This window comes from Protopterus annectens, chromosome 5.part1, assembly GCF_019279795.1.
Source record: "Protopterus annectens isolate FY-2018-M chromosome 5.part1, PAN1.0, whole genome shotgun sequence".
NCBI lineage: Eukaryota > Metazoa > Chordata > Ceratodontiformes > Protopteridae > Protopterus > Protopterus annectens.
In genome coordinates, this window is record NC_056736.1 from 685,753,207 (window position 1) to 685,771,281 (window position 18,075).

General features: G+C 37.7%; 1 protein-coding gene across 7 annotated transcripts in view; it reads left to right on the forward strand.

Annotated features, from left to right (window-relative positions):
* Window positions 1–2,193: 2,193 nt before the first annotated feature.
* Window positions 2,194–18,075, forward strand: part of POSTN (periostin) — a 218,761-nt gene continuing 202,879 nt past the window's right edge. For all 7 annotated transcript variants that reach the window (XM_044073314.1, XM_044073316.1, XM_044073317.1 and 4 more), the window contains exons 1-2: window positions 2,194–2,354; window positions 2,875–2,973. In XM_044073314.1, the coding sequence (XP_043929249.1) occupies window positions 2,236–2,354; window positions 2,875–2,973 (218 nt within the window). In that variant the 5' untranslated portion in view covers window positions 2,194–2,235. The remainder of the gene's footprint in view (window positions 2,355–2,874; window positions 2,974–18,075) is intronic.

Genomic DNA, 18,075 nt, shown 5'->3' on the forward strand with positions numbered 1-18,075 from the left:
GGGTAAAGGTAAATGTAATTTACAGGCATTTTTTGGAGTGGTTTATAAACCAGCATGTTTCTGGAAAATGGGAGGAAACCAAGTTACCCAACCAAACCACCCACAGACCATAGGGGAACATGCAAAGTTTCATACAGACAATGACCAGAAGCCAGGAGTGAAGTGTGGACTCTACTGCTGTAGGATGAGAGAGACCGCTAACTACAAAGCAAAGTTACGTCTTTTTAACAATCAGCTACATGGTGAAAGTTTGACACGTGCATGGCAGACTTGTTGGGAAAATGAATGGGATCCAGGGTGGGCCATATACATGCAAACAGCCGTTTATAATAGCATTTCAAACAAAAATAAGCCCAAGATCATTATTTGTATGAAGGAAGATGGCTCAGTCTGTGAAACTGGTAACATATTCATGAAATGACATAACACAAAGCAGAGGGATAGGCCTTAAACATGTGCAGAGCCATTGTCCTTGGACTGAAGCATTACCAGTTTCCTCTTAGTCTGGAGAGAGAGCTGTTGCTATGCAAAGATGCAAAGACCCCATTCCTTATAGAAGTAGTTAGCTGTGTTTGTGCTTTATGTTCCATAAGATGATACCACCGATGCTAAAATATAACAGTAGAAACTAAAGCAAAAATTAAGATCAACTTTCTGTGCAACTATAGTAGAAAGTTATTTGTTAAACGTTAATACTGCAACAGTATAACTGTATGAAACAGTTACTGCAATATATTGCTAAATAAATTGACAAATGGGGACTTTAGAAAGCAGGTGTCTATGTGTGTGTGGCTTTCCTGGTGATTTGTACATTTATTTAGTAAAACATAGATAAGTGTTTAATTTGTAAATGTAGTGCCAAACTGCCTAGGGGTACAGAGTTTATGTCATATTAAATCCTGAGTCCTGCAGCTTCATACAGTACTGTGAAACAGTACAAAAAAATGTACTCATTAAGTAATTATAAATGAAAAGTCAAAAGATTTACACCACAGCTGGTTGTTTGACCACTGCAGAGTCAATTTTATGAGACTATTACATGGCAATGTATTGCGTTTAATTTAACTTTTTCTTAGTACTTACAGAGATTAGAATTCTCATTAAACAGTTTACTAGCTCACTATAAAAATCTTTTACTGGGACTAGATTTGTATGTTCAGCAATATTTTTCTTAAGCAGCAGAGGGAGTCAGATGTTTACTAAATCCCAGTAGAGATAAAGCCTGGCTAAGATAAGGTTTAAGATATTCAGAAATTTCTGCTCCACTGTCCACTCCCAGGGATGCACTTCATTGTGAAACCAAGTTAGTACTCTTAAAATCAATGTAATACGTAACCACACAAAGTGTTCATTCTGCAATTTTTTTTCTAGAATCCAATAACAAAAAGCTGAGAACAAAAAGCTAAAAATAAAGGTGCAGTGATATAATACATTGAATGCATTCAGCAGTAGATACCAAGAGTATTTTGAAATTTCTCAGTAAAAGTAAAATCACAAGTGAAATGTATCAGTAGTAAAACATGTTACAAATCCTTGCAACATTATCAGTTTGCTCTATACTTGTACTCAGAAACATGTTTGCACCTTAGAGTGCATTTTTGTTGGATATTACTCCTAATTTTTGGAATTTCATAAAAAGACAAGTCTGTGCACATTTCAAACATAACTGCTGTCTAATGTGTGGTGAAAAGTGAGTATATTATGAAGACAAAAGCTGAGATTTAAATTGTTAGCAAAAGGAAAAAGTAAGCCTTTAAACATACAACATACTAGTAACAAAGAAAGCCTTTGAGTTATATAAACCTGACTAAAATAATTTGTTTCACTGTGGAGTAATAACACCTTATCTGAATGCCATTGTTGTAAAATGAATTTATATTGTCGATAATTGAATGCTTTGAAAACTGATTAAACAAATGTACTAGAATTTTCACTCATGCTGCACAATAAATCATATAACTATAATCATTTTTGGAAAATAAGTGATACATAAATAGAAATCTGTAATATCTGAAATATAAATGAAACAAAGAAATATATTTGTGCTGGTACATTAGCTACAGCTTATAGTTTATTATTTTCTGGAGGGTGGTTCAATGTATAGTTTAAAGCTGACATCACTTTCCCCAGTCCCTCCTCCCACACGTTACTCATTGTATATAAAGTCATTATCCCAGCCTGACTAATGCCAGTTCTCCTTTTTGACAAGCCAGGAGCAGCAGGGAGAAACTTAAGATGACGCTTCTTTGGTTAGCTGCACTTGCAGGTTTTTTACTATGCACATTTGACCAGGCAAACTCTTCTGCCTATGACAAAATAGTCACTCACAGTCGAATAAGAGCCAGAAATGAGGGGTAAGAGCTTGTTTCTCTTATTTATAACTTAATAGATGAAGAACATGCTACAAAATATTAGTAGCAGATTTTTATTTGATGTCTAAAACTGTTCAGACACATGTATGGCTGACAGTCCATAAACATATTATTATAGCTAGAATGATCACTGTAGAATATGTTCTAACAGATAAGATATGAAGCATTTGTGACTTCACAGAATATTCCCAAATTTCAACGGCATTGGTTTGAAGAACAGAGAACTAATATTTTGACAATAAAATAATTAAAAGTATAATGTGAAGCAGTTTATATGTAGAATTCATTACCTAGTATTTCTTGTCAAGTCAATACAATTATTTTATACTTATTATGTGAAACATGAACACTCTCCAGCCATCTAGACTTTCAAAAGATCACAATTTAAAGGCACAGCTACAAATGAGAATGACTGCAGACTTATTCAGTGTATTTTCACAGGTGTTTATTTTTATTCTTCCTTTTGAACCATAAAACCGAGTCTGATTATTATTTTTTCTAGCCCTAATGTGTGTGCACTACAGCAAGTTATTGGAACAAAAAAGAAGTATTTCAGCACCTGCAGACACTGGTACCAAGGAACTATATGTGGCAAGAAAGCGTAAGTCACAGAACTGCTAGTGTTTTGCCTTTAATGTTTAAAGCTATAAATCTGAAAACTGTTATTAGCAAGCCCTCCGCATAACAATAGGATGCTTATTTATAAAGACAGGTGCTACATTTGTTTTTAGCCTATCCTTTACTTGAGTTGCTATTAATTGTTTTCATGCATACATTTGCATTGCGGTATCTATTTTAGACAAAAGAAATTCCACAGTATGCATTTGCTCTTCATAGCTCTGTTCAATACTTTTATAACATAGACTTGCAATCTTCAAATGACAGTTTCATGCTAAAAGCAAACATGACTAGTGGGAAATGACTGAGGATTTAAGGCTATTTCATTATGTTACAAGTTGATTTCCTTATGTATTTATTTATTTACTTGTTTGAATTTACTTCACAAGTGCCGCAGTATGTCCTTTTTAATGCAGTAGTAAAACTGATGAGCTCACACTTAATATGGAACTGTTCACGTTTAACAGAAAACTGCTACAATTTTCTGGGATACTTGCATATAAATGGCTGTGAACATGAGAAAGGATATTAGATATGGCTTACAGAGAATTAGGTCATGGAGTTGATTTCAGGTTATGTTAACAGAAGAAAGCAATTATCAGGGTTTCTTACAGAAATGCAGTTTGAATATAAGAAACTGAGGAGCTGTGTTACAGTTACTATAAATTACTGAAGCCACAGAATCATTCCAAAACAGACAAGGATAATTGACTTGAATCAAACTCATCTGTAACATTTTTTTTTTCAAACTTGTCTGTAACTTTTGTTCCTGCAATGTATTTATTAAAGTATCAGTCAGAGAGTAATGAATAGGATGTGGTTTTAGTGTCAGAACACAGAACTCTGCAGTAAAATAAGAATTTAATCTGTGGTTGACTTCAAAATCTTCAACGGACTTCACTTCCTGCCTTTGAGAGATAGATAACATGTTTGAATCCCCTGCACTTAAGAGCTTTGATGTATTCCCATGAGCTTATAACTGATCTAATTAAATGTTTGGCTCGAGCAGGCATGCTAACTCTACATTACTTGTCCCACTTGGGAGCGGGATGTAGCATTTCATTTGGAGAACGTCATCATAAAAGAAAGCACAGAATAGCACTTAGTAACTTGGGAGACTGAAGTGGAACATGAGAATGAAATTATATTCATATGTACTTTTTATTAGTTTTCTGGGATATGCTTCAGAGGTCTACTTAGCATCAAATTCAAAGCATGTGAATGACATAAATGTCTGCATGTGGAGCACACACTCTGCTATGTGTTGGGAGAATACTTAGCATATTTTTTTTCCCCCTGCTGACGTTTATTCTCTTCCTAGTGAATAGACCTCAAAAATTATAGCTTTAAACATCCAAATACCTTAGCTGGCATTATAACTAGATGTGAAATCATTTCTTCTTTCAAACAGTTTTCTTAGACAATTTTATGGTGCTGCGCCTAGTTTGTGCTGTATCTAATATTGACTTGTCACTGAAACAAAGCTTTGATAGAATACAATGGACTTTCCCGTCTTTGACAGTTCTTTACTGCTTGCTTATTTTGTTGTACCACTGCTAACTTCATTCATTTCCCTTTTTTAGGATATGTGTATTGAAATATTCACAAGTATTAATCTTCAAGACATTATGTCACATACATAAGTCAATCAGGACAAATGAAAATGTTTCAGCATAGGATCATAGGATCACAGGAGGTTATTAGGCTAACAGCTCTAGGGCCCTTACAAGTCTAGCCAAGTTCAGTCGGTGTTCCAAGGGTGTTTGATTCAAGCAAACACTAAAATCAGTGGCTATTGCCCCATCCAAGAGGGACACAGGTGGAATCCCCGGAGTGAATTTCTGGTTATCCATCCAATCATCCAAATTGCACTTAAATAGGGCCAGTGAGGGGCTTTGTTTAACATGAATAGAAAGCTTGTTCCAAAGATTGGGGAACCTCTGTGAGGCAAATCTGTCTCTCCAGCAAGATCTGTTGATGTCACTTACCAGGATAAAGTCCTTTGAGCTTGTGACCCGTGTGCCATTTGACTTGCGAATGTGCAGTATTTCCATCAAAGCTGGGTCAGCGATTGCTCTATATGGAAGGCACAGGTTGCCGCAGTCTGTATGACACAGAGTACAGTGACAACAATTTCAGTCTGTCTGCGTAAGACAGATCTTGAAGACTGTGAATTTTCTTTGTAAGGAACCTTTGTGGTCTCTCCAATTGCTGCAGGTGATTGGAAAGGAACTTACCAAGGGGAACATTGTACTTATTTTTCATTTTTTAACTGAACAGTACGCTGGTCCATGGATCCTTTTTCAGCCATGACCAAGACCATGAGAACATACTTATATACTGTAACAGCTCAATATAGCCAATCAGCCAAGTATGTTCTGGAAGGAAACCACAGTACCCAGAGAAAATCCATGTAGTCATGGTGAGGGCATGCAATTTCCTCAAACATAGCAGGCAGTGGAACTGATACCTCCTCCAGACTGTGAGTTTCCATCCTACCATCTGTCCCGAACCCTAAACTTGGAAAGATAGGTCTTTGTACTTTATTTCCTTGCATTAGAAAGAAAACTGGTGAAATCTTGGTCAGGCTGAGCTGCTTAACACAAAAAAATGTAACAGTCTCTGTTTTGACTTTTAGTATTGTGGTTTCTGCTGTCCAGTATTATTGAAATGAGTTTGTCTTATGTTTATTCATAGAAAAGTTGCTATAATAACCTTGAAGTAAAAACCATACCATGCGTGGAATTCCAAATGATATAAAACTGATACACACGCCAATGAACAAATTTCAGGGATGCTGAAAAAGCAACTCTGGTTCTGGCCCATAATAACTTGGGGGACAGAGCTGGATACAAACATTGGCAGATGGGATACTGATTTACCGTTAGGATAGGGAATGCCTTATACCACCTGGTGCACAAGCCATGGCAAAGAAGTCTCATGAAAAATATGTTATTACTTTATGGGAGGAGACTGAACTTAATATTTTATAAAGGAAACAAGTAAATTATTGGTGTCTAGTAGAGTCAGTTCAGTTCAACTGAACTATTAAAATGTCTTCCTTTGCAGCTGTAGTTAATTTCCATTTGCTATATTTACAGTGCACATAATTCAATCATGTCTGAAAATCTAGATGTGGCCAAATGCTCATTATTACCAAGTTCATAATGTGAGAATTGCATTTGCAAAAATCTGTGTTGCACTTTAAAATGGAGGCATTATCACATCATATGCATTAATAGGTTCATAGGTTCATAGGTTCATACTAGGCTATCTGCCCGAGGGCATTTACAAGCCTAGCCCATAGTTTTGTGGCTTACGCCACCCCTTTAGTATGGGGAACTATACCCATTATTTTGCTGTGCCTCTATTGAGCAGTGACACTGAGGTAATCCCTGGGGTATATCTGCGATCTCCCATCCATTGGTCAAGATTTCTCTTGAACAAGGCCAGCGAGGTGCTCTGCCTCACATATACCGGGATTTTATTCCACAGCATAGGGAGTCTTTGGGTGATGAATCTATCCCTCCAGCATGTCCTATTAATAGCCGTGTCGAGGTTTAAGTCTCCCGCCCTTGTGACTCTGACGGATCTAGATTTTTTGAGGTGAAGCATATTCATCAAATCTGGGTTTGACATGGCCTTGTATGTTAGGCAAAGGTCACCTCTGAGCAAGCGGTAAGCGACTGAATAGAGCTGGAGTTCTTTCAGTCGGGCAGCATAGGACAGATGTTTGAGACCCTTTATCCTTTTGGTGAGGAACTTTTGTGGCCTCTCCAGCTGCTGCAAGTGTCGGGTCAGATACATTCCGAATGGGGCATTGTACTCAATCACATTCCGAATGGGGCATTGTACTCAATCACATTCCGAATGGGGCATTGTACTCAATGTTGCCCCTTCTTCTGCCTAACTGGCCAAGGGGCTTGATGTGGCAAAAAAGTATATACAGAAAAATTCTGAGGTCACTGTTAAGAAAATGCACAGTAGCTCATGTTCCTTCCACATGTAAATGAAGAAGTCACACACGGGTGTTGTAAGACATCCATAGATATTCTCACTGAGAAGTGTACCTGAATGATACTGTAATCTTTTATGCTATCCTGTCTAAACTGAAGCAGCATACCTTCTGTTCCACTAATGTAGACCATCTGCTGTAACCCAAGGGCTACACTGAAAGATTTCAGTTTTAAATGTCTATATTCTGGTGACTCCTCCTCTTCCTCTTCCTCACATATGATTCCTGTACCAACCAGTATCAAAGTCTGTTCCTGTTTCATTACTGCTGTGATGTAAGCCCTTATATCAAGACAATGATATTATATTGATTTGTTAACCAGGGGGCACAAGTGTCTCTTTCCAGGGGTGATCCAGGAGCACAATAGTTACATGATTTGATCAGACACACACAGCAGGTGAATAGAGGTAGAAGGACTCAAACCCTGTACCCTGGGCTACAGGAAGTGCTTATCAAGCTAAGGTGTGTTACGCCTTATGTGGTAACTAACAAACTGTTAGATGTTAGTATCTAGTAGATGCATTTCAGTTCATCGGAACTGTTAAAATATCTTTTGTTCATAGGTTCATAGGTTCATAGGTAAGTACTAGGCTATCTACCCAAGGGCATTTATAAGCCTAGCCAGAATGTGTTGGCTTTCACCACCCCCTTAGATTAGTTCCCTGTGCCTCTGTCCAGCAGAGCCATTAGTTCCCTGTGCCACTGTCCAGCAGAGCCACTGCAGTGATCCCCGGGGTAAATTTTCTGTTTCCCATCCACCCGTCAAGGTTTCTCTTGAAGAGTGTTAGTGAGGGGCTCTGCCTGATGTATATTGGAATCCTGTTCCAAAGCATGGGGAGTCTCTGGGACAGGAATCTATCCCTCCAGCATGTCCTATTTATCGTTGTGGTGAGGTTTATATCTCTAGAGCGTGTGGCTCTCCGGGATTTGTTTTTTTTTAGGTGGAGCATGTCCATCAATTCTGGGTTAGACATGGCCTTGTATATCAGGTAAAGATCACCTCTGAGTAAGCGGTATGCAACCGAGTACAGCTGGAGTTTCTGGAGTCGGGCTGCATAGGGCATCTGTTTGAGGCCAGTAATCCTCTTGGTGAGCTACTTTTGTGGACTTTCCAGCTGTTGTAGGTGTCTTGTAAGGTTCATCCCAAATGGGGCGTTGTATTCTATGATGGGTCTAATGAGTGATGAGTAGAGAGGCACAATAACCTCTTTTGTTCTAGATGCGAACCTTTTTGTGATTAGGTGGGCCACATAGAAGGATTTTCTAACCATCAGGTGGAGAGCTAGTTAATTTTACAGACTGCCAGATGTCCACTCAAAGTAAACATTCTCTCTTTTTCATTACTGCTACTACTACTACTAATAATAACAGTAATAATAATAATAATAATAATAATAATAATAATATGACCCCCCTTCCCAGCAGATTTACAGCAGTAAATAAAGGGAGAAATTAATTGTAGTAACATACTGATCATTTGATTTGTGTGAATATGAATGACATGAATATAGTTCCTGTACTATGGTCAGCAAGAAACTGGATAGTAATTAACAACAACCACTGAGTAGGTCTCTTTATTTATTTATTTATTTTTTGAATACATGAAGCTTAGCCCTCGGCTTTAAGCTTGCATGTAATTGGTACAAAATATATGCTTGGAAGTTTTGTGTGTTTGTGTGTGTGTCTGTGTGTGTGTGTGTGTGTGTGTGTGTGTGTTTGTGTGTGTTTGTGTGTGTGTGTGTGTGTGTGTGTGTGTGTGTGTGTGTGTGTGTGTGTGTGTGTGTGGGGTCTATGTTACAAGATCGAATGCTTAGGTGATCAAACACCAAAGCATCAAACTTGTAATATCGAAAGCAAAAAACAGCGAATGGCCAATTTAACGCAGGGAAAGATTTCCCTTGGCTGTTTGCTGGCTTTTGCCATTTTGTCCACTTTAGAACGATTTCGGAGTTGGTTTATTTAGTTAGGGGGTATGGGGGGGCACAAACCCCCATGTCAGGGGGATGTGGGGGCAAAGGCCCCCATTTAATTTGGGTGTAAAGTTATTTTTTTCCCGTGGCCGACCAACATGTTTTCCTGTGCCGTTCAGCGTTTTTGGGTTCGATATTACAAGTTCAATGTTTAGATGTTCGATCACCTAAGCATTCGATCTTGTAATATAGATGCTGTATGTATGTGTGTGCCTGTGTGTGTTGCTGTAAATATGACTTTGAAAAAGGGCCACACTAAAGACTGCCTGTACGCACAAAATGTCATCTCCTTCAGTCTTTCTTTCATTACTGGGAAATGAAAAAAAGCAAAAGAAAAAGAAAAAAAGAATAAAAAAAACAGGCAGAATACTAAATGCTAAATGCACAAACACTGTGTATGCCTCAGGTTTGGTTCTCAGCTCAGGTGAGCTTGCATAGGGTTTTGGCAGGAAAGATGTTATTCTCTAACATCTCAAAAAGATGCCAGAGATGACTTGACAATCCTCCATATTGACTGTAGGCATGTGCATGTCTTAATACTGAATGTGTGTGTGTGTGTGTGTGTGTGTGTGTGTGTGTGTGTGTGTATGCATGCATTTTGCAGTGGATTGAAACCACATTCAGGATTAGTTCCATAGTTCCTCTGCCTTGTGCCAGTAACAAGACAGGCCATGAGTGTACTGCGATCCTGAATTAAACTGAGTTGAGTATTATGAGAATAAATAAATGGATGTTATCTTGATTTGTAAGTATTGCATAGATTGCAAAAGCTCTGCACCGCTGGTAAACTGCATCATTTGGTGCTAAGTTTGATTCCCTCAATTGCCACTTGTACATGGTATAATTTTCATTTTAACAGTCCAGTGTTCCTGGGATATCCCCATGTAGAGATACATGACAGTAATGTGTCATAGCATGCTAAAATATCAGTTTCATTAAATCACTTATACAGACCAGTTTTCCTGGATCACTCCTGCAAAAAGACACATAATCCTGGTAGACACAGTCAGTTAGTAAATGAATAAAACAGAAGCTTAATTGTCATTCACAATTTTGTGTAAATGACAGTCTTTTTCCCACTTCTGATGTGTGTGTACATACAAAACTGCATGTTTTTGCTCATTTCGTTTCACTGTAAGCTCATTTTAGCAAAACAAACAAATACATAAATAAATGAAGCTGTGGCACATTTCATCTTAAACTTATTTCATTACCAGTATAGAAAATGGCAACTGGTATGATTTTGGAGCATTGGAATTACAATACAAATTTCTGTTGCTCAGTATTTGTACTGTGCTAATGCCCCACGTTATGTTGTGCCACATGTTTGTGTGCAGACCACAGTGATTAAGTATGTGAGACTTCTTCTTTTCTGCAGTTGTGTGACTGTGGAATTAGTATATTTATGTTAGGGTGCGTGTGTGTTGGGGGGTGTTGCAGAGGGCTTGTCCCCCTGCAAAAAAGCTTTTGTAGTTATATTTAGTATATATATGACATTTTCAATTAAATGTGTTTTGATGAAAAATGGTTTTCATGAAATAAGTTTTTGACAAAATGTATTACAGCTTTTTTGTCAGTGAAATGAGCTTGCAATGAAATTAAACAATCTTATATGTCTACCTGTATCTATATATATATGTCTCTCTCTCTCTCTCTCTCTGTATATATATATATATATATATATATATATATATATATATATATATATATATATATATATAGACACACACACACACACACACACACACACACACACACATATATATATATATATATATATATATATATAATTTATTACATAGCTGATACACAAGTCTGCTTTATTGATTTAAAATTTGCTGGAAACTTAATGGATCATCTTTTTTACTCAAAAGTTATTTCTCACGGAACAATGGACAAGGCAATCTTAACATACCTCTGGAAATTTGTCATTATCAGAAGCAATAGAAACTTGGATCTGTATCTTTTATTTTTCAGAATAATATAAAAGCAAGTATGATGCTGCTTGCTGTTCAGTGGATGTGGGTTCTGCTGGGAGAGTTCTGATGCAGTATTGCATTCTTTCACGAGGTAACAAAAGCTGTTTTTTTCTTTTCTAAATTTCCAATTATGAGAAAGATCTCAGTTATAGAAAATGAATAGTCTAGATGTAGATTGGCTATTATCAGTCATCTGGATTACAAAATGCAGCAGAAAACTAAAATCTGCACACAGATTTATATCAGACCTTTGTATAGCTGAAGGTCTGCTCACGTATTATGACACTGTTTAGTCTGTGCTTGTCCCATGAAAATAGAAACATTAAACAACAAATGTAAAATAAAAATAAAATAAATAAATTAAAGTTTAGCTCACCTGGAAAACTGTTTTCTTGGTTGGATTCTCTCTTTGGCTTCATTTGCATGCTGTGATATTCTTTACAACCAAATCAATTCTAAGCGGTCATTATTGGAACTAGACAATTGTAACTAAATGATCTAATTCAGTTAATAAATAAATACATAAGTACATATATAATGTTTGCTAATATGACATTAGTTGCACTGATTGTGAGTAGGTTCAAGTTAAACAGTGGTCAGTGTCAAATATTTATTTAATGACTTTTTAAATAAATGGGTCAATGCTTTATCCGAATGGATCTTATGTTCAAGTTTAATTTAGGATTAACTCAAAACACAATTCTTAAAGAAAGGTACCAGAAATTGCTGCACATGCAATTTTTAAAACATCCAGGGGGAGGGGCATACATGATTGCATGTTATGGTTTATCTGTAGTACAGTCTGTGAACATGCTGGAGGGAGTGTTGTCTTCAAAGGAGGCAGGGGTTGACTGAACCACCATGGAGGTGGGACAATATGCCAGCCTGCCCTTACTGTGTCCTCAGCAAGACTGTGCACTGTTGTACAAAGGGCGAGGGAATTCTGGTCATGAAAAAATCTAATTGGCAGCATATGCAATACTAGCCTTGTGTACCTTCTCCTCACTGGCTCTGAACATATGATGGAGGACGTCTGTTGGAAACTTGTCAAGTTTGGTAGACATGGTGGATTTGGAGAGGGTCTCTGAGACAGCTGATGGTCTCCTACAAGTTGGGGGGGTGGGCAAACGTATTTAAAAAATGAAGATTTTCAGTACCTGCTACTTTCAAGAGAATTAGAAGAAGTTGATAAATATACTTTGAGTTTGTGTGTATGGTAGGACATGAGTGAGGTACTGTTGTTTAAATAAGATGTTAGTGCAAGGCTCTGCATATTGATGCTAGTAGTTAAGTCAGAGAATTAAGACTCCATGGCATTTGCATGACAAATTGTAGTGAGTGCTTTGAACAGATGTACCCTCAGTGTGCACAATTTACCACCCACGTTACATGTGAAACAAAAATCTTATCTAATGAAGAACAAATATACTTATAAACCAAGCATATCCTTTGACGTGCTTTGCACTGCAATACCTGGTACTACAATAAATTATAATAAACTTCTGAGCTTTGATTACAAGTATAGCAGTTCAGACTCACTACACCAGACTGAGCATTGTGTCCATATAAGGCCTATAAGGCCTATTGTATACAACTATGGAATGGCTAGTTCTAATAAAATTGCCTGACATGTAGATGTATGGAAATAAAACCCACTGAATGGTAAAGTTACAGCTGTGAAAGTGTGGTTCACTAGGGATTAACATCTTTCAAAATCTTGCTTAGATTTTTCCAGTCAGAAGTGAAAAAATGCTGTAGCTGTAAGTCGTGTAAGTGCAGTGAAAATAGTAATACACAGATATATTATTCTAATACAGTAGCAATGCTTATTTGCAAAGAATTCACAAAAAGGGAAAAATATTATAACTTAGAAATGAAGGAAATAATTATACATTTGTATTTACAAATGTTAAGAAGCATTGGATAGCTTGTGCCTGGGATGTCCATTCCAACACTTGGTCAGAGTTATGGCCAGCAGAGTGCATGTGGATAATATCATACTGGGCTTGGAACACAGTAAACAAATGATTTTGCATTCCTCTTCCTTTGCTAATCTAATTAAACTAACTCAGAGGTCACTTAACCTCATGATTGCAATAATTTCTTTTTACCCGCACGAAGCAGTAGTTCTGAGTTTACTATAGTGTCGTACCACTGGAGTGGAAGCATAAAACCCTCAATACCATGTTCCAGAAGTTTGATTGGATGCCTAGGCACCTGTTGGAGCTGGCACAGGGGACAAGAGGTATAACAAGGTTTAACCTGCTCACCTGTCTTTAGGTGGAAGGGGGTGAAGCATATGACTGGACATCTGTCTGTGGTTGAATCCCTGTTTTAGACTGGAGGTTCCATAGTGTTGCGTACTTTCTACAAGGAGGTGCAGGGACTATTGATTACCTCACATGTAGAGAAATGTATGTATATTGCAAAGACCGATAACACAACAATCTCTTGGTCATGAATGACCTTGTGCAACAGATTTACATTTTTATATATGCAAATATGTGCATTAAAGGAAGAAGTTGTTATCTACAATATTGGATAATTGAAGAGAGATAACACCACAAGGCATATCGAAATATAACAACAGACAAACTCTTGTTTTAACCAACAATTTACAGAGTAAACCCTTGTATACTGAGTACACATTTGAAAAGGTGTATGGAGTAAAATCCTAGAAATGGCAGCATGTTCACAGTATGTTAGTCATTTTCTTCATTTAAGTAAATGGGAGTGTATTTGCTCTCCTGACTTTTACTTTCACTAAACGCATTACTAATGGCATCTAATGAAAAGTTTAGGAGGTTTTTTTTTGGCTGCCTACTACTTTTTTATGATTAACAGATATTCTTAATTAAGCTTTGTTGATCAGGTTAGCTGTGTGAGCTTCAATCGCAAATTTTTAAAAAGACTAAGGTAGTTAGTCTCGTCATGACTCCAGTATAAGTAGGCCATATCATAGGTTAGCTGCCCTCATGAACACCATTTAAGGCTAGCCAATTTTCCTTCCCAAGGTGGGAATTAAACCCTGCATTTCTTGTCTGTGAGGTAAATACCTTAACCACTATTCCAACCTCACAACCCATATAAAGGTAAGATTCTCTATTGACAGCTGAAGACTGCATTAATGTTAGGGTTGTTCACATATAACAAGAATAAAGCAGGTCTGTATTACAGCATTGAAGTGTCAAAACTTCGAATGTTATAACATCGAACCCAAAACCATGAAAGCTGAAAACCTCGAAGACTGAGAACAGCGATTTTTTTCCCTGGAAAAAATCGCTGTTCCAGTACAAAACGGGAAACACACAAACACTATAAAGTATTTCTAATGTGGGGGGCTTCACCCCCCACACCCCCCAACATGGGGAGCTGTGCCCCCCCACACCCCCCTACTTAACCAACTCCAAGATCACACCACAGTGGAGGAAATAGCGAAGCTGCAGAAACGGCCCACCAAATTCTTTCCCCTGGTAAAGAATTCGATGTTCCGCGGCTTCGAAATTTTCAGTCTTTGAGGTTTCCAGTTCGAGGTTTTGGTATTCAAACTTTTCAGTGTTCCAGCTTTTGATATATACCTGAATAAAGCATATACAAAACAACAGCAAATATTTAGAAGTCACAGCATGCACAAAGAGAAAAAAATTGTAATGCACATATTGGCCCTTTGTTGTAGTTAGAATCACTGACCTAATGACTTGTTTCATTAAGGGTGGACATGTCTTGCATGCAAGTGCTTAACTCCCTTACCCAGAATCATTTAGCCAACAGAGGACACTGTAATGCATTGAATGCTGTGACAGTACCAGAAGGAAATTAGATAATATTTCACAAGAAACCAAGCTGCAGTATCAATTACAGGCAGAAAACAAATGTAGAATATTTACACAGGGATTTCTTTAAATGTGGAATTCTCTGAGTTAGATTAAAGTTTTGGGGAATTACTTTATGCTGCCAACAGCTTACTAATCAGGTAAAGTCAGTTTTTATCACAGTTTAATAAATTATATGCTCATCAAAATGTAAATCCATTTGCTACCTGGGAAACCAGTAATTTTTCAAGGTTAGTACTGTTTGCTAACCTGAGAACTGATTGCTGTTAGTCTGGAAATGAAGAGTACAGAGGAAATGAGCCGAGTGGGTCCTCCGTTGTAAATTCTTCTCAAAATTCAGTAGAAAGCCTTTGTGTTGTTCACTAACAGCTCTTTCAACAAAGGTAACCACTTTCTACAGAACTTTTCAGTGATCAAAGTATAAACCACTCTATTAGATGGACCCAATGAAGCTCAACCAAAGTGTTTTCTTAAATATAGTTCTATATTGGTAGCTCATGGTGTGTTGTCATCTTTTGTTTGTTAAAAATAAAACCCTTGTAACTAAGAATGAGGTTCCACATGTTGCTGAGCTAGTAAACTCACACACGTCTTTGAGGAATATTTAAATAAGGGACTAACCTCTAAGTATTGGGATTGGCTCCTTGTTTTTCCATTTCCCAGATTTTCCTCCAATCAAATCCCCTGGACTATCCCACCATTGTCTGTAACTGCCTTTAAATAACTGAGCTGTTGAATGTAATGTATTAGAACAAGAACACTTGTCCAGCTACCTGTTTAACTGAATAAACTACTTGAAACTTCAACAAGACGTCTTTAGCCCTCCCACAGGAAGGGCATCAGAAGGAGAGAGAGAGAAATCTCCTCTTGCTAAAGTTATTTCATTGTTTTTATTTTACCTATTTAACATTTGTTTACTGGGAAAGTCCGACTTGAAACAAAGTACATTTTCAGCGGAGGCCCAGGGAGAAACACTCCAGATGCATGTGTTTGTAATGTGGGAGGAAACTAGAGCACCCAAAGGAAACCCTCATGAATGCATGGAGGAGATGCAGACTCTGCACAGAAGTAACCCAGCCAAAAATCGATCTGGAGAACCTCTTGCTGTGAGGTGACAATGCTAACTGATATGCCACTGCACCATCCAGTCTGCGCCATATCTGGACAAATCTTAGAAAGCAGTGTCAGATGCAGTTATTGAAACAAGATCCATTTCTGTAGCTAATGTAACTGCTATGGAATAACAATTCCACTTTGTCTGTACTATGGACACAGGAGCGGATGAGATCCATGTCAAATGCACTGAACATAGCAGAAGTGTAGTGGTTAACATGTTTTTTTTCAGTCTTAAGTGGAAGGTAACAATTGTAATATGGCCTGGAAAACAAGATCCTTAGTCCGCAATTGTCAGGAAGGGGGTAAAAGAATGTGTTCAGGTTACAGACAGATTATGCTTCTCAGCCTATCTGATGAAACCTGTACGAGGGTGTTTAAAACAGTAGTCGAACCTGGGATTCAGGAGAAGCAGTGTGGGTACAATGTGGCTTTTTTCTTACCCATGGAAAAATGACCAACTATTTTTCTTTCACACATACTGAAGGGTCATGAAAGTTTGCCAGCACTGTCTGCATGTGTTTTATGGACCTGTGGAAGGGATATGATCATATACTCCAGAAAGACTGGCAGCTAGTGCAGAGAGTTTAGCATATAAGCTTTTAAGGAGCTGCTTCTTGTAGCCAGACATACAGAGTTTGATTCCTTCCATTTCAATTTGCCTTCTGTGTGACTCTGAATAAGTCACTTAATCAGACAGTGCTCCAGAGATGAACATGTAAAGGGACACTTGTGACCAGGAGGCTTACCTGGTTAACAAATAAAAACAAAAAATGTTTCATTGAAGTTGTTATGACAGTAACAGTAAGGGTCCTGAAGACCACTACTGTTACCACTTGGTTTCTGTAGTGCTGACATTGTTGATGTTCAGAAAAATGCATTCCGGGTAGGCATAGGAGTCGCCTATGGATGTTTCTTGTCTCCACTTCTGTTAGCGATTTTTATGGACTTGATATCAAAATACATCCTAGGTCTAAATACGGTTGATGGTATGGATGTGAAGGTTGCATTTTTTGTTCCTGGAGATATTCTCGTAAAATCAAGTGGCTGTGGTCTTCAATGTGCACTGGAACAGTTCATCGATGTGCACAAAGCTGTTAGAATGAAAACTGGCATTTATAAATCAGAGGTCATAATTCTGCCCAAGAAATTGTATGTCACTGTCTTCAGGAGCAGTTTGTGAAGCTTTCTAAAGTGGGAGAGTTTAATTAACTTTGGATCTTGTTTGCAAGTGAAGTTAAAGTGTACTGTATGACAGACTGGTGAGTGGGTGGGTGAGTACACAAATGATAGTGCTGCAACCTTATGAAGAAGACAATGGAGACAAGCAGCAGAAGTGAGGGTCCTCTGCAGGGCAGCTGGCCATATGTCTATGACTAAGGGAGGACCTTTGTAGTTTAGGAATCTTCTGGAGTACAGCTACTGCTCCTTCAGATTAAAATGAGTCAGTTAAGGTGGTTTGGTTATCACTGAAGAGGCCCCCTCCAGACACTTACTATGAGAAATACACCAGGTACAATTCATTGGTAGTGGGCCCTGAGGTAGACTCAGTGCATGTTGGGAGAGATTTCAACCCGCAACTTGCATGAGACCACCTGGGTGGGTATTCCAAACTATGTGCTGTACATTGTTGCTAGCTGAAGGATGCCTTAGCTACCCCTGCTTATTTTGACGCCACTGTATATGGCTTAGAAAATGGGTGTTCTGGTTGCAAATATTAATGTTTCTGAAATATAAAGCAATTGGTAGCAATGAATGACCAATCCAGCATTATCAGGTGGTCAGTAGTATGCCAATATGCCTGGGTCCATAATCGCCAGATATTTATGTGGGCATCGATACCTTATATAATCCTTGCTGTTATTCTATATTTTAGAAGTATTTTAAAAACAAAAATACTAACCAGAATAAATGTATGCATAATTCTTTATTTTGTAACACAATGACATTGGTCACATGAAAAACAAAATTGTGTTTTTATATTTATGTATTAAAACAACTGAGTGACCTAAGATTGTAAAATTATATAACTGGTCTTCAGTCTGTTATGATTTATGCAGACTTTATACTGAACAGCTTTTATTTGCATCCAGATGTACACAGTTTTCTACGTTGCTTCATTCTCTTTTACTTAGCATCTGAAATATCTGGATTCAGTATTTTCAGTCTGACAGA